The sequence below is a fragment of the Bombyx mori genome, chromosome 19 (genome assembly GCF_030269925.1).
Source record: "Bombyx mori chromosome 19, ASM3026992v2".
NCBI lineage: Eukaryota > Metazoa > Arthropoda > Insecta > Lepidoptera > Bombycidae > Bombyx > Bombyx mori.
In genome coordinates this window covers 8,644,254-8,667,073 of record NC_085125.1, presented here as the reverse complement: position 1 = coordinate 8,667,073, position 22,820 = coordinate 8,644,254, and the positions used below count along the sequence as shown (strand labels likewise).

Genomic DNA, 22,820 nt, shown 5'->3' with positions numbered 1-22,820 from the left:
GAGAGATGGGCAGACTTTTCATGATGCGCATGCAGTGTGACGTCACACCACGCGCTTATTCACAAACACTACACAAGCGCAACGTGTGAATGTGTTGAACGCGAGCTACATGGTAGGCGGAGTGAGGGGTGTAAGGTTTTTTTCGTTACGGAATTTCATGATTCGGTCGCTGCGCTCAAGGCCCGCGATAAAAGCTATGCAATAGATTAAAAAAAAACAACGCGGTCTCGAATTCGTTTCGAAAGATAAATTATTTCTTAAATGTTATTGTAAATTTTACTGAGGATTCTCTAGTTTAAAAAATACTCAGGACTATTTCGTTCTACGTGTCATAATAGATACCCATTAAATAAAACCCTTTATCACAGTATGACAGTCAGCCTGTTATAAATATTATCCTATTTTGTACCATATTAATTTGCGGGCAACCTTGTTTACCTTTGCCTAATACCGGTATGATGAAGTGACTCAATAAATCAGCGCTAAACGCTAAAATTTACCTGACAAACTACGAATTATTGTAGTAACTCATTCCCGAGTATAAATATTTGGATATTTTGACCACAGAGCAGAAGCATCGTAGCCGCAGGCAAAGCAATTTCCGCCCCTTTATTGCGGATGGGTGCAAACCTCTTCAATGAAGTAGTGAGATTTATTTACATCTCTTTACTGGTTACATTGGTTACCGAGCTAAAGTTTTTACCCAATAACTTTGAATACACTTTCAGAATTTTATATTTAATTTCAAAGAATATTTAATTTTAATAAGATATGACTTTGTACAATACAAATGGTCTATAAATAAAGAGAAATTTGAATCTTCGTGCACTTTCGAAGTGCAGTGTACCAAGTTTTAAATCAAATAATTTCTTCATGAGTCGAAATTAAAAGACGAAGCGTGCTTAGGATATTTTATTTGGATGCAAAGTACCCTTAGCATACTGTCGTTTATCACTATTGTTGAGTACATATGATGTAAGATATAAATAGGTATATAGTAGTAGGTAGTATATAAGTATAAGTATGATGTATGATGATATACATGAACAATTAAATAGTGGTTGACATTCAAATAATTTTAATAGTTCTAAACAGAGTGACTTCAATTTTCTTTTTAGTTTTGTCATTTAAATGTTGTGAGTAATCATAAACTTTCACATTTATATATTAAAAAATAACCCTGGGGATTACTGTGCTCTAGTTTAGTGATGTTAATTATTTATCAAGTCCAAGTTTGAGTACAAACATAGACAAAATTTAGGGTAATGAACTTTTGTAGACAAGTGAATTAAAATGTTCTGGTAAGGTAATAAATTTGTAAAAAGAAAACCGTTGAAATAAGTAATGGTTAATGTTTTCAAAAATAAAAGAATGTGTCCATCTCTTAGCCGTATTGAATTAATTGGAGTTTAGTCCTTAAAAATCGATTTAATTTTAAGGCCCTGTTAAAAAATAACTTGGAAAATCGAGCGTTAACAAAATTACATCGTTTCTCATTGAAATAAATTAATATACTTTATCACATAGCGCTTAGCCTACAAAGTGTATTATATCCAATTGTTACACCACATCTAGGGTCACTTTGGTGAAATCTTTAGTTGACAAATTTCAGACATCTGTTTTAACAAAATATTAAATTGCCATATTAGGAGTATTAAAAAAAATATACAACGAATTATTTTATTAATTAAAGATTCCTCAGGTCGACTCGCGGCGTTTGATGATGACGAAAAAGCAGAGCTGCTGGCCGATACATTGCAAACCCAGTGCACGCCCAGCATTCAATCCGCGGACCCTGTTCATGTAGAATTAGTAGACAGTGAGGTAGAACGCAGAGCCTCCTTGCCACCCTCGGATGCGTTACCACCCGTCACCCCAATGGAAGTTAAAGACCTGATCAAAGACCTACGTCCTCGCAAGGCTCCCGGTTCCGACGGTATATCTAACCGCGTTATTAAACTTCTACCCATCCCACTCATCGTGATGTTGGCATCTATTTTCAATGCCGCTATGGCGAACTGTATCTTTCCCGCGGTGTGGAAAGAAGCGGACGTTATCGGCATACATAAACCCGGTAAACCAAAAAATCATCCGACGAGCTACCGCCCGATTAGCCTCCTCATGTCTCTGGGCAAACTGTATGAGCGTCTGCTCTACAAACGCCTCAGAGACTTCGTCTCATCAAAGGGCATTCTCATCGATGAACAATTCGGATTCCGTGAAAATCACTCATGCGTACAACAGGTGCACCGACTCACGGAGCACATTCTTGTAGGACTTAACCGACCAAAACCGATCTATACGGGAGCCCTCTTCTTCGACGTCGCAAAAGCGTTCGACAAAGTCTGGCACAACGGTTTGATTTTCAAACTTTTCAACATGGGCGTACAGGACAGTCTCGTGCTCATCATACGAGACTTCTTGTCGAACCGCTCTTTTCGATATCGAGTAGAGGGAACCCGCTCCTCCCCGCGATCACTCACGGCTGGAGTCCCGCAAGGCTCCGTTCTCTCTCCGCTCCTATTTAGTTTATTTATTAACGATATACCCCGGTCGCCGCCGACCCAGCTAGCCTTATTCGCTGACGACACAACCGTTTACTACTCAAGTAGAAACAAGTCCCTAATCGCGAGTAAGCTCCAGAGTGCAGCGTTAACCCTCGGACAGTGGTTCCGAAAATGGCGCATAGACATCAACCCAGCGAAAAGCACAGCAGTGTTATTTCAAAGGGGAAACTCACCGCTTATTTCCTCCCGCATTAGGAGGAGAAATATCACACCCCCGATCACCCTCTTCGGCCAACCTATACCCTGGGCTAGGAAGGTCAAGTACCTGGGAGTCACCCTGGATGCATCCATGACATTCCGCCCGCATATAAAAACAGTCCGCGATCGTGCCGCATTTATTCTCGGCAGACTCTATCCCATGATCTGTAAGCGGAGTAAAATGTCCCTTCGGAACAAGTTGACACTTTACAAAACTTGCATAAGGCCCGTCATGACTTACGCGAGTGTGGTGTTCGCTCACGCGGCCCGCACACACATAGACACCCTCCAATCCCTACAATCCCGCTTTTGCAGGTTAGCCGTCGTAGAACGTCGACCTGGGCCTCGAATCGATCCGCAAACACATGAAGTCAGTGTCGGAACGTTACTTCGATAAGGCTATGCGTCATGATAATCGCCTTATCGTTGCCGCCGCTGACTACTCCCCGAATCCTGATCACGCAGGAGCAAGTCACCGTGGTCGCCCTAGACACGTCCTTACGGATCCATCAGATCCAATAACTCTTGCATTAGATACCTTCAGCTCTAACACTAGGAGCAGGCTGAGGAACCCCGGTAACCGTACTCGTCGAACTCGACAAAGAGGTCGACGTGCAGCCTAACCCATGCATCAGCCCGCTGAGTTTCTCGCCGGATCTTCTCAGTGGGTCGCGATTCCGATCCGGTAGTAGATTCATTCGCGAAGAACTGCTCTTGAGTTGTTAGGTCTCCTTCGGAGGCGCTCGGGCAGTTGTTAGCAAATCCCACCCCTCCTGGCTGAGCCTTTGCTCGCCCACCTGTCCTGGTGAAGCTGGAAAGGCCTCCGGGCCACCAGTAATCTCCCAATCATAAAAAATTAAAGATATTTATGCTTTCAGTCACATAAGAGATGGGTTTATTTATGTTCCTTTGTTTATACTATACGAGTATATCAGGGGTCGCCAAATGGCGGACCGCCGACCCGTTTTGTGTGTACCGCGAAAACACAGCAACTTGCACTACAGAGTACGGAAGTTTCTGGATAAAATTTGTGTGTGGTAATAAATATCCAGAACTGCAAAAAATTGCTTTGTAACTTCTTACTTTGTTTGGGTCAACATATTTTTGTGAAGCAGCATTTTGGAAGATCTTTAAGAATAAATTTCGATCTCGACTTACTGATGAAACAACCCTAGGATTTAATGTCTCGCTGCAACAATTTTACTCCAAACTTCATACAGACAGCAACAAAAAAGGTAATTTTTTCATTAATGTTTAAAAAAATACTTTTATTATATCCGTAATTATATTTGTTTATTGGAATGAAGTTCCTTATGGGACGATGCGGAGGGGTACCTTAACCGGGAAAAAACATCCGTAACGTAAGATTTTTATTAGTAATGCATACAGTATACGACTTAACTTTGTAATAACGTACAAAAAATAACATTTTTCTTTTAACTTTTATCAATAAAAAAATCTTAATAAAAATGTATACCCTAATAATTATTTTCTTTATATCTCGAATAGTACTTAAAATTAATCTTTTTATAATAAGGAACTTCGTTTTTATCCGGTGTCCCGCGACACCACACATCTTTTTTTTTCTATAAATTGTTAATCGGACCGCAATGCTCATTTTATTTCTTAAAGCGGACCCCGAGCGAAATGAATTAGTGACCCCTGCTATATATAATGATAATCGTAATAAAAAAATTCGAATCGCAAGTCGAAGTTAACACGCAGTGCTTTTATTATTTATTATTATATATTTTATTTTATTTTATATATATTTTATTATACTTACATTATACAGTTGATAATACTGAGTGCTTGAATGAAATATCTATAATATCAAAGCCATCTCAATTCATCACCGAAAAACAACTCAAAGAAACTGAATTATTTCTAATTATTTTGTTTTATAATTAGCGAGAAATACCAATACTTGATGATGACTTACAAAAGTCAGTCGTCAAGAAATAGATAAATAAGAACAGATAGAACCAGCTTGTTGACGAGTTTTAAGAAAAGTAAGCTATGAACGAATGTTAGATATTTGAGATTATGATGAACAATCTAAATAACAACAATTATAATAGTAAAACTAAAATAATCATCATATCTAATTATCTAATCGTTTTTTTTAAACAATCACGCCACTGTAACTGGTCCCGTTCTAAGTTCCTAAAGAACTTGTGTTACCAGATAACGGAAAAAAATGTAAGATTTATATTACACACATACATATATTTAAGAAACATCCATAATCCTCTAAAAGTCATTTTATATTTAACATACAAATATCTTCTCTTGGCGGGATTCGAACCCGCGACCCCCTTGGTGACCATGTCACACACCATTACACCAGACGGCCGTTAATTACTTGCCAATCTAATTGTTGCAATATTAAAAACGTTAATTTACACAAATGCTTAAACTAAATTTAGTTAATACCATTTTATTGTATCCATAATACGAGAGATATATAGAACATAAAAGTTTCCGGGGAAATCACGATGTTTCAATACATTTTACAAAATTTGCTAGCACTTACATTTTCCCTAACACATTTCTCACTTTGCTCCATTTCGAGGATCCTTTTCACTGATATGATTACTACTCATATCCGCATTCCCTACGACGTACGGTGCTTTATTGAGTTCGCGTGAGGTTTGACTTCTGATTTCATATTTATGAAATGACATTTCTGATAACACTCATAAGAATATTCTGTGTATGTAATACGTACCTATTACCGGCGCTATTATGGCCGTGAACGCTCTTTATACATGTATTCAAACAATTATTACATGTTTTATTTTTATTATAATCAATAATAGAAAATGTTAGAGGTGGAGGGGGAAGAGGTCGACCGAAGAAGACCTGGATGGAGTGTGTGAATGACGATATGAGAGAGAGAGAGAGGAGTGAGTGTTGAAATGACGGCTGATAGAAGAGAATGGAAGAGAAGAATTTGCTGTGCCGACCCCACCTAGTGGGATAAGGTGGAGAAAAAGAAGAAGAAGAACAGAAAATGTGAATGTCCGCTTATAATTTCATTATTTAATTAACATTAATTTATATCTTATGTTTGTTATTCAACACCTTCTAATTCCTTATACAGAAATAATAAAAAAAACTATACTACAACAATATTTTGTATTATAATAAATAATAAAAAAATACATGTTTTAATAAAAAACATAAGCAGTATATGTTTTAAATCATATCAATCGAAATGTAAACTAAAGCGATTGGTTTAGAATAAAAACTTATTCAACAGGTGTGGTGTTTGTGTATATGTTAATAATACGATCTATTCAAAAAAAAGTAAATGGACTCAAATGACTTGTATAAGAAAATAAAACCATAATTTTTGTTTCGTACAGACAAGATTGATATAATGAATGCAAATACTAGATGTGACCCCTCGGTTTCACCTGCATTAAAAGTGAAATACCGTATTTTGGAGTTTATTAAATACATTAATTAATTTATAAGCACGATATTTTGTATTTAATTATAAACGATATAGTAGCGAGCGACATAAAAGGTAACAACAGTATTAAAGTTATCTGACAGTTTAAAATAATAAGCGATGTAGACAGAGGGATTAAAATAAAATAAAAAACGTGTGGCACTCGGGAACTGCTGCGGTAAAGCTATTGCATTTTTTATCAACTTATGCAATTATAATTAGATAATGATAATTTAATATTAAAACAATAATAAAACAAGACCACGCTATATTAAACATTAATAAAAGCAAAACCTTAACTGTCTCCTTCACACTCATAAGCTAGACCGCGCGAGAGAGAGATGGGCAGACTTTTCATGATGCGCATGTAGTGTGACGTGACGCCACGCGCTTATTCACAAACACTACACAAGCGCAACGTGTGAATGTGTTGAACGCGAGCTACATGGTAGGCGGAGTGAGGGGTGCTAGGTTTTTTTCGTTACGGAATTTAATGATTCGGTCGCGCTCAAGGCCCGCGATAAAATCTATGCAATAGCTTAAAAATATTGTGATTTAAGATCATGTTCATATAATATTGTATTTTTTTAATGAAAATTCTTAATGTAAGAGACGATATTATTAATTGTATTAAACGCGGCAATAATCTTGGCAAATGTACAAGTAAGTATTCAAACATACATTTTTGTAACATATTTTATATACATATGTGCTAATATTAATTGTATTATCGTTTTTTGTCACAAATTATGTCTTAATATAGAAAATTCTTTATTTTGTTATATTTTATGTTGATATTAAATGAACACGTGTGTCGAAACGTCGCATATTTAACTACATAATGTTTTATTTTTATAGCAATCCAATTATTGTAATTATTAAAAATTTGCATATTGGGCGCCGTCTGCCTCCGATAATTTAATAGTTTGATTAGGACATTGTTCAAATAAAAATGTGTGCGTGTACTAGTGTACACACGTAAGAAGTGAAACTTGTTTATGGCCTTATTTTTCGAAAAATGATCTACATGCAACTTTCTAGAAATTGGTTAAATAAAGTTAAATTAGATAAAGTTTAAACAAAAGGATTTTATTATCATAGACATGAATACAAATAATACAATTATTTCACTTTACCTTTTTGCTACTAAGATTATTACAGCATTTTAATAATACATCTCTTTGATATCATAATACCCTGGTACTTTTCTTCCTATAAATTAATAATAATAGCACGGTCCACGTGGTGTTAAATGGGGTTCCTGAGGTTCGTGAAGTTTGACCCACCTTGAGACATGAGGTCGATTTCTCAAATCCGAAACCATGCTTCAGAACATACCGCCGTTAATTATTAATAAATCTCTTTGCTATCATAATACCCTGGTACTTTTCTTCCTATTATTTTACGTAATAACAGTAATACAGCACGGTCCACGTGATATTATTAAGTGGGCTCCCTGAGATTATTGGAATTACAAAATGATTTCCGTAATCCACCTGGAGACATGAGGTCAATTTCTCAAATCGGAATCCATACTTCAGAACATACAGCCGTTAATTAATAAAGAAGGCTGTACGTCAGAGTAAAGTTATAATAATACATCTCTTTGATATCATAATACCCTGGTACTTTTCTTCCTATTATTTTACGTAATAACAATAATAGCACGGTCCACGTGATATTAAGTGGGTTACCTGGGATTATTGCAATTACAAAATGTATTCCGTGACCCACCTTGAGACATGAGGTCGGTTTCTCAAATGCGCATCCATACTTCAGAACATACAGCCGTTAATTAAAAGATGGCGCGTAACGGAAAAATGTGACGCGTAACCGAAAAATGTGACGGTAAATTTTTTTCCAACGCCGATAAGGAAGTTTCACTTCAAAAATTGAGGTAATATTTTTAAATGCTCTGCCACGTCCACATATAACGACTATATGGCCATGCAAAGAAGTTGAAGGCACAAAGCCGGTTTTTTTTGAATCAGAGAGGTATCGATAACAATATTGTAACAAACTTTTCAATACTAGAATTTATTTCCAATCTTTTATCAGAGGATTTCTGTTGTTTACAGCTTTTTTTAACATTTTCTTAAGAGTTCAAAAAGTTATTTCGTAACGAATTATTTTAAACTAAATTGCTAAAAGTACTAATTGTTGTTTAAACGGTTAGAATACTAACATTCATCCGAGATAAATGCATGAAACTGCACATTAATTGAGGTTGGATTTCCGCAATCCACATTTTCATTCCAGTAATTATTCCGTCGTATCTTGTGTACTCCCCGGGGAGATAATTACGGCTCCTTGATTACGTGAATTTGTCCAGGTACAAATAAGTGGCTTCCACAATTATGTTCGTCCCACAAATTCCGTAGTGCCTCATTCCGCATTAAGGTTTCCCTTTGTCAATCGCGGTTTTATTAAGTTTCGCCTTTGAATTTCCGTGTCTCTGTTTTGCCACGTTTTTATTTTGGTTGGAAATAAAATTAATCTTGGCGTTATAAATTACTTAAGGCAACGTAAGAAAATACAATTCAAGCTAATAACTACAATAATTTATCATTAAGGAAAAAGGTAATAGTTAATAACGCTGAATTATTAAAATCCGCCATTATATAGGTGTTTATAGCTTACGAAGTTCATGACCTAGCCAATGACGCCACTCAACTTGCAAAATGTGGTGTTCAATTCCTAACTGCTTGCTGAAGTATTTGGCAATATGGCGGTATTCACCCGTGCGGGCTGGCAATATGAATATGGGCAGTACAACATGTACAAACGGTGTTTGACACTCCATACAAACGATTTAGAAAAAATATTTCGTGTCTCTAACATGTTATGTAACGATATTATAGTGTAATTGGAAGCAAAGAGGTACGACATAATCGATGCTCTCAAGATTTTATTTCTGGGTTTGTTGAACTGAACTTTTCGTCTTCCTGACGCACAATAGAAATACGATTTTGTTTTTAACTTCAAAGGCGTTGTTTGAAGTGAACTAAAGTGGCATAAGTTCAGCAAATATAAACGAACTCACCGAAAATATGAAAGGTTCGGACTTGAAGATGTTTTCACTTTTTGCGATACTCAAATATTTGTAGGATACATCAGCCCTGGGAAAGGGTTATCATTTTCCGGAACATCAAAAAAGGAAATGTATTATAGTATTCAGAAGATTAGCTTTTGGTGATAGATATAGATATGTTACGTTTCTGGTTTTGAAATAGAAAAATCTTAAGAATCCCTTACCCTTACCCCGCAAAATTTCTGTTTTAATTGGTGAATGTTTTCTTCAGTTTTCGTAAATTTAAAACTGATCGTCTATATTCGTCCATGACTAACAAAATCGTAGTGTTTAAAACGTAAGAAGTAATAAAAGTTAAATAATTAATTTATCAGTTTAAATTTTTAAAACACTAAACATCCATTAATATATCCATCGTGAGATATTAGAAATTCGTAATAAAATCTTAATAAAATATATTTTATATTTATTCTATTATATAAAAGATTATTTAACAGTACCAATACGTTTTTGAATATCCGTTCTTTTTTTGGTATTAAAACAGCTAGAATAAATAACTACAGCCGTTGTTTCAATTAAAAAATGAAAAATTGTTCATAATTTGTTAAACGGCAAGCTGCCTCAGTTAATTATAGGCTTGGAACTTTGTAGGAATTCTTATTAAAAAAAAATAGTAGCACGTTCTGGAAGCGTTGAAAATATTTTAGCCATAAATTATTATGTAAACAATTAATATCAAGATTAAAAAGCAACGCTGTCATAAAACCGAATATGAACTACATATATAGAAGTTGCTTTGTTTGTGAGTGTTTCAAATCCATCTTAATTGAAAAGTCCTGTATTCTATTGCAATATGATTATCCTTCAAATTGTAGTATTGTAGTATTATTATTACCTACTTGAAATTTCACAAAAAATAGTTTCGTGAAAATATAATATTCATCGTGTACTATTAATGACTTGTCCGCTGTACCAGAGTTTGAAATCTTTCAACATCAAATAAAAATTATCAAAACTGATTTAATAATAATTTTTCATCATACCTTGTGAATTTGTCAAAATTGATTATTACGATATTTTTCTATTTATCGGGTTTTCATCTATAACAAGCTTACATACTTCGGATTATTTCATTTATTTTTCAATATTTTTACAAAAAGTTTTGTACTCTACGGGTTTAGTATTCATTAAAAACTGAACATGAAATGACTGCACTATCTCTTTATTAAATTTTAAATAACTCCATTCGCACCCGTAGCGAGGTTTATTCAGACTATGTGGAAACTCCACGCTAATCTTCAGTTCATTTTCAGAGATCTTTTTGCCAAGTACCATTCTGCTCTGGAATGAAATCCCGTCGCTAGAGCTATGATAGGTCCTTCTTCAAAAGATATTTGAAAAGTATCTTAAGCAGTAGACAACGGTTCTGCTGTGTTATTATCTAAAATAATAAAATATGCATTGCGTTTGTCGCCACTAAAATAATTGTCATTCGAAAACAACATCGTATGAAGTTTAGTAATTATTTTAGTATATATTTTGGGGATTACTGTTAAGCTATTGTTTCTGCTAGCTACTTTGTTGATATTTGAAATCTATTTAAATATGTATGCAGTAGAAAATATTTTTAAAGATTAAAATGCAAAGACTCCATTTCTCTAAATATCTGGTGGTGTCTATGTACCTGTAGGCGTTACGCCAGGGTTTTCACATAAAATCTATTACAATGAAAATACATTACAATTCTATGAAACGTTAACATTACTGGTTTATTACAAAAAGCAAAAAAATATTCTTTATTGTACACACAGTTAATATTACAATAATTGCGTAAGATATAAAAAATGGCGAGCTTAACTCAACAATTGAGTTTTCTACCAGCTAACCGTTCTTAACGAAGGAAAGCTTTAAATGAGTGGGTAGAAGAATACAATCTAATCAATTTACAATCTAGACAAGAACTTAATAAAAAAAAAAAAACAAAAAACACTAATACATAATATATTAGACTACATATATATACATACACACATAAATAACGTAAACATATACATACACGTACATATATAATGAAATACATAAAATAAATATATATAAGTAATACTAAATAGATAGATAGTGCTTCTTTAATGCCTTCCTGAATACCTCAAGTGAGGGACTTGCACGGATTGAGTGTGGAACTGAGTTCCACAGACGCACAGACTGCACAGTGAACGAACCGCCGTAGCGGCTGGAGGAGTGAGGGGGAAAATTAAGGAGAAGGGATCTACTTGTACGACAGGGTACACCTCGGGGCATCTGGTAATCGAAGCGCTCACGGAGGTACCGGGGAACAGCTGGGTTATTAAGGATGTTGAACAGCATACATAAAACATGTACATCACGGCGAAGTCGGATAGGTAACCAATTAAGTTGTGATCTGTACTGCGAGACATGATCATATTTGCGTAAACCAAAAATAAAGCGTATGCATAAATTTTGTAACCAACTTCTTGTAAGCAACTTCTTAGTTTTTACACAATTAGCCATTTTGTATTAGTTATAGCAATTACAACTTTTTTTATACAAACAAATTATGTAATTACTGCAAAACAATTCACAAAATATAGCTTAATATTCACAATACATATTTTAGTGATTTTTACATGACCCTGACATTGGTTTATTTTACACTAGCGGCCCGACCCCCGCTCCGCTCGGGTCTTTAACAAAAATTTCAACGATATTTCACGTTGTTTTATTTTTTTAAATAAAAGAACACTTATTGCGGCATAACTATAATGGTTAGACTGATATATGATATGCTAACTGAGATATGCTATCGCGACACTTTTTGTAAATAATAATGTGTTCTACAAAGTCGTAGTACATTATTTTATTCTATCATCAATAGTTTTCGCAGGGCACGCGATGTAAAGAATATTTTAGGTAATTTTTTTACACTTTGAGTTACATTATTCGAGTTTTAGTAAGGATCCCTAATTTTTTCAAAAAAGATTATAGCCTATGTCGCTCGGGAATAGTGTAGCTTCCAAACAGTGAAAGAATTTTTCAAATCGGTTCAGTAGTTTCAGAGCCTATTCTATACAAACAAACAAACAAATATCTCCTGTAATATTAGTATAGATAAATTACTTTTAACTAATATAAACGAACATTATTATTATCCAGCCTAATAATACGCCAACAATATGATTACCATAAGAATTGCAATACATACTTAATCAAATTATTAATGTTAATTATAACATAATTTACTATTTATATGTTATGCTTTATTAATATTTGATTATTTTAACAATCACTTGTGTTTTTAAACAATAAAATAAACATTAAACATATTTTGTACACTTTCACATCAAAACAGTGTCTACTAAATATTAAATATGGTAGAATAGCAGTTTCATCTTACTAACAGTAAATAAATAATAACATTTGATAAACTAAACTATAAATTATATTAATTATTATCAATAGTGGCGTTTGCGCCCATAAATCCATGACACTCAATGGGCCGTCAGCTGACTTGATCATCTATGGTAACTATTTAACATGTAAAAAAAGTCTGGAAGTTTGTGGAAGAATTTAATTTCCCTTCACGGTTGAATTTAAGTTGTCTTTTTTTCATAGCTGCGATGCATAATTAATTGCATTAAATGATTTGTGAGTGAAATTTGAAATAAAATCGCCCATTACTATCATTACACAGGCTGCAAAGTGAACGTCAGATATACTTTATTGGTGGTAGGACCTCTTGTGAGTCCGCACGGGTAGATACCACCACCCTGCCTATTTCTGCAGTGAAGCAGTAATGTGTTTCGGTTTGAAGGATGGAGCAGCCGTTCTACTGTTACGGCGGCATTTAGGTACGTTGAAGATGTCTATGGGCTCCGGTAATCACTTAACACCAGGTGAACTGTGAGCTCGTCCACACAAAAAACAAATAGTAATAACACCACACACCAGAAAACAAATATGGAACCAAAATTTTGAATTTGAAATTTTTATTAGACTATAGTTTTTTTTTTTTTTTTTATGATTGATGGATTACTGGTGGCCCGAAGGCCTTTCCAGTTTCACCAGGACAGGTGGGCGAGCAAAGGCTCAGCCAGGAGGGGTGGGATTTGCTAACAGCTAGCCGAGCGCCTCCGAAGGAGACCTAACAGCTCAAGAGTAGCTGCTTCGCGAATGAATCTACTACCGGATCGGAATCGCGACCCGCTGAGAAGATCCGGCGAGAAACTCAGCGAGCTGATTCATGGGTTAGGTTGCACGGCGAACTCTTTGTCGAGTTCGACGAGTACGGTTACCGAGGTCCCTAAGCCTGCTCCTAGTGTTAGAGCTGAAGGCGTCTAATGCAAAGGTTATTGGATCTGATGGATCCGTAAGGACGTGTCTAGGGCGTCGACGGTGACTGGCTCCTGCGTGATCAGGATTCGGGGAGTAGTCAGCGGCGGCAACGATAAGGCGATTATCATGACGCATAGCCTTATCGAAGTACCGTTCCGACGCTGACTTCATGTATTTCTGGATAGATTCGAGGCCCAGGTCGTCGTGTAGGTCAACGTTCCTTACGAACCACGGAGCTCCGACGGCTAACCTGCAAAAGCGGGATTGTAGAGATTGGAGGGTGTCTATGTGTGTGCGGGCCGCGTGAGCGAACACCACACTCGCGTAAGTCATGACGGGCCTTATGCAAGTTTTGTAAAGTGTCACCTTGTTCCGAAGGGACATTTTACTCCGCTTACAGATCATGGGGTAGAGTCTACCGAGAATAAACGCGGCACGGTCACGGACTGATTTTATATGCGGGCGGAATGTCATCGATGCATCCAGGGTAACGCCCAGGTACTTGACCTTCCTGGCCCAGGGTATGGGTTGTCTAAAGAGAGTAATCGGGGGTGTGAGATTCCTCCTCCTAATCCGGGAGGAAATCCGTGTGGAGCTTCCCCTTTGAAATAGCACCGCAGTGCTTTTCGCTGGGTTGATGTCTATGCGCCATTTTCGGAACCACTGTCCTAGGGCTAGGGCTGCACTCTGAAGCTTCTTCGCGATTAGGGACTTGTTTCTACTGGAATAGTAAACAGTCGTGTCGTCAGCGAATAAAGCTAAATGGGTCGGCGGCGACCGGGGAATATCGTTAACGAATAAGCTAAATAGGAGGGGTGAGAGGACAGAGCCTTGCGGGACTCCAGCTGTGAGAGGTCGTGGGGAGGAGCGGGTTCCCTCGACTCGATATCGAAAAGAGCGGTTCGACAAGAAGTCCCGTATGATGAGCACGAGACTATCCGGCACACCCATGTTGAATAGTTTGAAAATCAAACCGTTGTGCCAGACTTTGTCGAACGCTTTTGCGACGTCGAAGAAGAGAGCTCCCGTGTATAACGGTTTTGGTCGATTAAGCCCCACAAGAATGTGCTCCGTGAGGCGGTGCACCTGTTGAACGCATGAGTGATTTGTACGGAATCCGAATTGTTCATCGATAAGAATGCCCTTGGATGAGACGAAGTCTCTGAGGCGTTTGTAGAGCAGACGCTCATACAGTTTGCCTAGAGACATGAGGAGGCTAATCGGGCGGTAGCTCGTCGGATGATTTTTTGGTTTACCGGGTTTATGTATGCCGATAACGTCCGCTTCTTTCCACACCGCGGGAAAGATACAGTTCGCCATAGCGGCATTGAAAATAGATGCCAACATCACGATGAGTTGGACGGGTAGAAGTTTAATAACGCGGTTGGATATACCGTCGGAACCGGGAGCCTTGCGGGGACGTAGGTCTTTGATCAAGTCTTTAACTTCCATCGGGGTGACGGGTGGTAACGCATCCGAGGGTGGCAAGGAGGCTCTGCGTTCTACCTCACTGTCTACTAATTCTACATGAACAGGGTCCACGGATTGAGTGCTGGGCGTGCACTGGGTTTGCAATGTATCGGCCAGCAGCTCTGCTTTTTCGTCATCATCGAACGCCGCGAGTCGGCCTGAGGGGCCTACGAGGGGGGGCATAGTTACTACCGTATCCGATTTGAGAGTACGAGCTAAGCGGTAGTAAGACCTTTGAGAGGGCTCGAGTCCTTCTAAGAAATCAGACCATCTGACATCTCGCACTTCGGCGATGCGAGACTTTACGTCGCGTTGTAGGGCACGCATTCGAATACGATTTTCTGCGGTAGGATACCTGTCGTAAGCGCGTATCGAGGCGTTCTTAGCTCTAAGGAGTTCCCTAATATCGTCGGACAATTTGAAGCGGTGAAGGAAGTCCTCCGCTACAACTTGTTTCGATGACCTATCTAATGTCGAGGTGATGTGAGACGTTAAGATGTCTATGGCTTCAGCGGTATCCTGAGGAGACGGGGTAGAGTCCGGGCTAAACGGGAGCGATGGTGGATCAGATTCAGCCAGGCTGATGCCCAGCGTGTGCCAATCCACCACAGTCCTCGTGACGGGAACGGAATCGGGAGCGCGACCGAGCTTCATAACGACGGGACGGTGGTCTGAATCTAACTCTGAAACTACTTCGATCGAGTGTAAGCGCAGAGTTACGTTTTTTAATAACGCTATGTCGAGTATATCTGGGCGATGCGCGATATTTAGCGGGTAGTGAGTCGGGGCTAGCGGAGCGACGATATCGAAAGCGAGATCATCGACTAACGCGTCAAGCCGCCTGCCATTCGGGGTTGTGGTGTGTGAGTTCCACCTGATGTGTTTACAATTTAGGTCACCCGCCAGAATGACAGAGCTCCCCATGCCGAGCAGCGCCTCGATATCACTGCTTAGAACGATCTTATCCGGTGGAAGATAAACGGACGCGATAACGATCGGCGCGTGTCCCGTCAGTGAGATTCGGCACACTGATGCTTCGATATTGGCGAGCGCGGGAGGATCGAGCGGGACGCAATGCAGGGCTCTTCTATAGTAAATGACGGTACCACCACCACGAGCAGAGAGCCTGTCGTTCCTGACCATGTTATAGTTCGCGATTTTAGGGTCACGGCGCGCGGGCTTAAGTAGGGTCTCCTGCACTAAAAATATATCAATTTGATGGTCACGCAAAAAGTCAGAAACCTGATCACGTCGATTTGCGAGACCGTAAGCGTTAAAAAATCCTATCGTTACGGATAGGGGCTTTATTCTACTTATATACGCCATTGATTACCGGCGGAGTGAGGGGAGGACGTACGTATTTAATGACGCGTATACGTCGGCGTATTCTTGCACAACGGCGATAAAGTGTTGTGCAGTGGAGGCAGCGCGAATGGCATCGCCCAAAGCGTTAACGCGCTCAAAGTTGATCGACTGAAAGAAGTCGATCGCTAAAGCGAGATTTTCGGACGCGGTCGGAGGGCAAGTCGCGGGAGAGGGACGAGTCGCGGGGGCGGAACGAATCGCGGAGGAGGGAGTTGTAGCCGTGTTCGTGAACGGCAGCGGTTTCACCCAGGCCGAGACACTGGGCACCGGCGCCGGAACGAACGCTGGCTTAGCCTGCGACACAGAGGGTGCCGAGGCTTTGATGTCTGGGCCGGAAGCTCGGAGGCGGTTTTGGCGGGCGACGCGGCGATTTATTTTCGGTGCTCGGGGGCATCCGCGGTAATTTGCGGGGTGACCCTGTGTGCGACACAGGACGCAGCTAGGCGGTTCCGTCGCGGTTTTTTGATCGCGAGTGCATAGGGCCGTGGCGTGATCGCCTAAACACTTGACGCATCGGGGGCGCGCGTGACAGTTACGAGAAGAATGCCCGTATAATTGGTAGTTATGGCACTGGCTAGGTGTGCCTTTCTTGTGTGGGGTTTCGACGGCGATTCCGGAAAGGCTACAGACCGTTCGGATGTTGAATATTTCCTTACCCTCGGGGGTAGGCTGGAGGGCGACGAGAACCATGTTATATGGCTCCCTACCGCGGCCTTTGTGCATGCGGTGTACGGAGTTAACCGGTAGGCCTTGTTCGAGAAGGTCGGCCTTGACGAGCTCGGCATCCAACTCTTTTGGGATGCCACGTATGACAGCACGGAGTTCGCGCTCCTCCTGGAGCGTATACGTGCGAAAACTTATACGCTCCTTACGGAGGTAAGAAGAGAGGGCCCTATGGTCGTCGGGTGTTCGAACCTTAATTTGAATGCCGTTCGCGAGGTTACGGGCATTCGTGAAATTGATATTTTTGGCCTTAAGGGCCAGGGAAACTCGATCCCAAGCTGCCTTCTCTTGAAGGATTACCGGGGGAGGGGTCTGGGTTTTATTTTGTGCCACCGGACGCGGCGACGGAGTGGCACGGGCTGGAGGCGCAACGGGAGTCTGAGGGCGGGGGCGCGACGCGTTCGCGGCTTTGCTAATTTTAGCGGCCGCGAGAGCTCGAGACTCCGCGGCACGCTTCTTACCCTTTTGTACCAGGGTGAATCCATCCGTCGATGAGGCGGGGGCGAGGTCGACCTCCATGTCCGAGTCAGAGTCGGAGGACGAGGAGGCGGGCGCAGGTGACCTACGAGCAGGTGTTTTGGAGGGCGCGACGGAGGCCGCGGATGATCGCGCTGCTGGAACGGTGACCACGACGGACGACGCAGCAGTTTTACTCGCCAGTATAGGCGACGCGGGAATGACAGGCACGACGGAGACTGCGGTGCTCGATGCAGAAGCTTTGCACGCAGGTACAGGCGACGCAGGAGCAGAGAGCACGGCGGAGTCCTCGAGAGGGCTCGCAGTGTGATTAGCCTTGAAAATCAGAAACTCTGAGGCGAGCTGTGGGTAGCGAAGTCGGAGGAACTCCGCAAATACAGCGTCCATGATCGCTGAGTGCCCAGGTGGGGCGGCCCCGGGTCTTAAAAATAGGCCCCAACTTCTCGGACCTGAGCGGTTCTATTGAACGCAGGTGGCGATGCGGCGCTATTACTAAAGAAGAACACAACAAAATAGAAATAACAAAAAGAAACAAAACAAATAAACACTTCCAGGAACACTTTGTCGGCAGATGTACCACGAACACAGAAATAACAAAAGGAAACAAAACAAATAAAAACTTCCAGGAAAAACACTTGGTCGGCAGATGTACCACGAACACAGGGCGCGCGAACAATGGCCGGACTAACAAAAGCCGGGCGAACAAAGGCCGGATGATCGAGTGGTCGATGAGCACGTCCGCACGTGATGGGTGCCTCTATCGGAGTGTAGACTATAGTATTTATGTAAGTAACTTATCACAATAATATTTGCGGAAAACCACTGTTCCGAGGAAATTTTCTCTTCGTAGTAGCTCCGTATCCAATATCCATGGACAGTATAAGATATCTTGGAACCTTATTTTATTATCTATACTTATAGTTTAGTGTACATCAAAATAAAACATTTAATAGGTTTCACAAATCACAAATCAGTATTGATAAAAATTACACATATTAAAAGATTATTTAGTCTTGTATGCTAACATTATGCCAGTTACTACTGCTTGAAAGTATAATTATCGTTTCTTTCAGCGGTGAAAATTACGATTTTTGTTTTTACAGATATCTGCCCCATAAATATTTTGATTAAGTTATTTTGCTAAATATAACCCTTTAATCCAATGTAGGCAAAAGGAAAGTCAACTTTAACCTTCCTTTTCTTTACTAGAAAATAATAATATATCGATGCTTGAAAGGCAAACATGACTAAGCGACAATGCGTGAACTTTACAGTAGACTAATTTAAAGTTGAAATTAATTTAAAATATAGCTGGGAAATACCTGAAAAAAATTGTAACGAATCTAGCTGTAGGATTGAAATGATATTAATAGACCTAGAAATATATATTTTTTTGCGCATCGAATATAGTTATGGCCTGTCATTTATGTACAAAGCTGTTATTGTCGCTTAGTGACGTTTGCCTTTCAAGCGTCGATATGAAAATAAATAAACATATCTTGATAGATCAAGTTTTCGAACAAAAGGAAATCATGTTTTCATATTATTAATGTGAGTTAATTGCTTAATTATGAACTCGAACCGGAGCCGTGGTATTGTTTTCAATCTATTTGTATTAAATGATTTGTCTCGACGATTGATTTAGCATTATCATGGTTAATGATGCTATAAATTATACTATTATATTGCGCAGTATTATTTAAGTATTTTTTAGATCGTAGTATAGTCGAAGATATAGTATTTTTTGTTGTTGCTTAGATTGGTGGACGAGCTCACAGCCCACTTGATGTTAAGTGGTTACTGGAGCCCATATACATCTATAACGTAAATGCGCCACCCACCTTGAGATATAAGTTCTAAGGTCTCAGTATAGTTACAACGGCTGCCCCACCCTTCGAACCGAAACGCATTACTGCTTCACGGCAGAAATAGGCAGGGCGGTGGTATATAAAAGTTGTTTGACAAAAACCTGAAACATCGTCATCATCAGCCCACAGTCCACTGCTGGACTTAAGTTTCTCCCAACCCACACCATTGAGCCCGATCTTAGCCTTTCCCTATTCACCTCTTGCCGGTCACCATTCGAAGATCATCTTACCTGAATCGCGCTAACGAAATTCACAAGAAATCATTAATAAATGGAAGTTGGAATGACAACATTGGGACTGACGGCGTCAATCGAAGTTGGTCTGGTGTTAGTTGACCCTTTTGTACCACGAATGAGAGAAAGAGAGAGAGAGATAGTATTCTTTATTGCAAACCAATAAAAGAAACAATGCAAAACATTAAATACAAAAAAAAAGTACAATTGGCGGTCTTATCGCTAAGAGCGATCTCTCCCAGACAACCATTAGGTGGAAAAGAATCGTTTGGAAACTAATTACACGCGGTTTACCAATCAATTGAAATATATATATGTATACACATACACACATACACATACACAATTCCTAACATATATACATTTATAAATATACATACTAATATAACGTAATAATAATGAGTTTTGATTTCCGTTCGCAGTCAATATTTTCTTTAAAGATATTTGATATTCGTAGTCAATATGTACTCTTTCTTGCTTCGTATGTGTGTGGAATAATTGTGACCGCGCCTAGGGGGCGTGTAAAGGATGTGGGACTTGATGATCGGCGCGTGTTAGGATCAGACCGCTGCTTTAGGATGTTGTATGGCCCTACCCACCAAAAGACTCCCCTTGTACTCTTTCGACCGACGTCCGCTCTCCGCCTGAGGGTTACGAATATACATTAAAGGATATATGAACCTACTACTACTGAAGCTTATGAGGTTATTTAACTTCTTCTTCATCCTTATACATATAATCTAAGCTATCTATTGTGTAATGACGCTACTGACTATTTAATTTGTTTTGAATTATAATCAGTTAGTTGATATTACGAAATATTAGTTTATACTAGTTTTGGTTCTGCGTACTCCATACGCGTTTGTTTTCTGCGGACAGCAAAGCTAAAATGCAATATATTATTCGTGTGTTAGCTTGCGATAATAGTTACTAAAAACGCTATCGATTCTATGAATTTTGTTATCTTCGCGTTAGAATGAAACCTTAGATCTATCGGGAAGAGAGTGGTTACGATCTTTCAGGTTGTGGACACATATAGTAACGTGAATAGTATAATAGGTAAGCCGATGTCTATCACTTGAGAAATATTTAAATTAATTGATGTGCTACGGAAAAAGCCGTTTAAAGCAGCCTATTGCATCGCTAAAGAATATAGAGACCATGAATTTTGTTCCAGCAAACTTATCGAGCCAAATCTAAGGCTCCTCGATTTTATATTCATCAGCATTATAATAATATGTCAGTATAACAGCTTGCTTCCTTATGATCCCGTGATATAACGAGTATCCCACGTCAAGTTGAACCGACCCAATGTATTGCAGAATTGATTGATCGCACTGAGGAAGCTTAACATTTCAGAAGTATTCTGACTTTAACTTCGAAATTTCTCAGAAGTTTTCGACCGCTTTATTATAGGTGGTTATTATCGCTAGGGACATTAGCACTCGCAGGAATGCTACCAAAGTCTTGCTTGTCTCAAAACTTTTCAAATTTTGTTTCAAGAAGCATGTTGTATATTATTAAGGAGACCTCGAGTTTGTCAAACAAGCGACTCTCGCATGCCCTCTATTTATTTCCATTACACATAAAATACTTAATAGTTTACGTGTATCAAATTTAAACATAGTATCGATGTATATAGCTTTGCTTTTTTCACACGGATATGAACTATGCATTTTCAGGAAACATTATTATTGATCTACGATCAAAGTGAGTAAAATGTAATCATCATCATCATCATCATCAGCCTTTATCTGCCCACTGCTGGACATAGGCCTTCCCCAATGCTTTCCACATAATGCGGTCCTCCGCCTTCCGCATCTAACGACTTCCCGCCGTGCGCACTAAGTCGTCAGTCCACCTGGCTGGAGGACTATTAAACTTATTTATCTGAACGCAATAACGTATGGAAGCTGTTCATTTGCTATATGTTTGATCGTAAGATTCCCTTTTCATTCAATAGGCTACAATGAAATCGGATTTAAAAAAAAGTATGTTTATTAATAAAATAAAGGTTGTTGAAATATACTTGTGAGCTCTAGCAACGTATGTTACCACTCGTGGTAAAGCAGATTGTAAAGACAAGATTATTGTAACTAATATAAATTGAACAAAATTGTACTGGTCGCTACACGAGAGTTTCTGAGAGTGTTTGTTTATTTTCAGGATTTCGCCGACGATGGAAAAGCTATGTAACTCACCGTTGTTCATTTTAAAACTACTTCATACGTGCCGCGATATTTTGGTTCAAAAAAAGACTATTATTTCTTGAGGTTAACAGTGATGTGATCTTTCCCCGTTAACAATGCTGTCGGAAAACGAAACCCGAAGTAGTTACGACACTCAGACAAATCTTTCCCACATCTCCGGCAATTTGTTTGAAGATGCCAGTATAAATTCCCTATTGAACCACGGCGGGAATTACACTACAAACATCGGACAAGTGCTCAAAGTGCTCGAAGATTGGAGAAACAGATTCAATATAACCGTTGTTAAAGAATGCGATGGAACAGAATACTGCGCTGGGGAGTTCCGAGATTTGATAATAGCATACAACAGTATTCACGGCTACGTCAGTTTGTTGGTGAGTCGATTGAATATTTTTCTAATAAGTCAAGATAAAAAGCGTCCGTACTCTGACGTGCAAAACATTGATGTATTCAAATCAATTGCTGCGACTGTGCCAGGTACTTAAGCGAATCCACAACAAGGTCATTTGGTTTCATGTGGATTGTATTCTATATTTATACATTTCTATATTATCAATATAATGTAATAAAGGATAAAGAAAGTCTGTACGCCAGATTGTTCACCCACTTCCGTTGTGGTGGTCGGTTTCAGTATTTTGAGCGACCCCCTTCTTCATCACTGGACAATTCTTCGGTGACCGAAGTGATCGCGAATTTAAGCCATTCGATTGGTGATTATGTAAATAGAATTTGAGAATCGCAAATTTGCTCAAGAAATTTCTCATGTTGCCGCGGCAAGCATTTTTTCAGTTGAAATTGCACTAATTGTCGAATTTAGGAATAATTTATTATTTAACTACATTCGATAATGTCTATTAGTGCTGATTTT

The 22,820-nt window shown here is 39.2% G+C and overlaps 1 protein-coding gene across 3 annotated transcripts in view; it reads left to right on the top strand.

Moving 5' to 3' along the window:
- The window catches only part of NGR-A20 (neuropeptide receptor A20), a 45,927-nt gene that overhangs the window by 10,161 nt on the left and 12,946 nt on the right, over nucleotides 1-22,820 (top strand). For 2 of the 3 annotated variants that reach the window (XM_038017447.2, NM_001134246.2), the window contains 1 exon segment: nucleotides 21,909-22,326. In XM_038017447.2, the coding sequence (XP_037873375.1) occupies nucleotides 22,048-22,326 (279 nt within the window). In that variant the 5' untranslated portion in view covers nucleotides 21,909-22,047. 3 annotated transcript variants of the gene reach the window in all.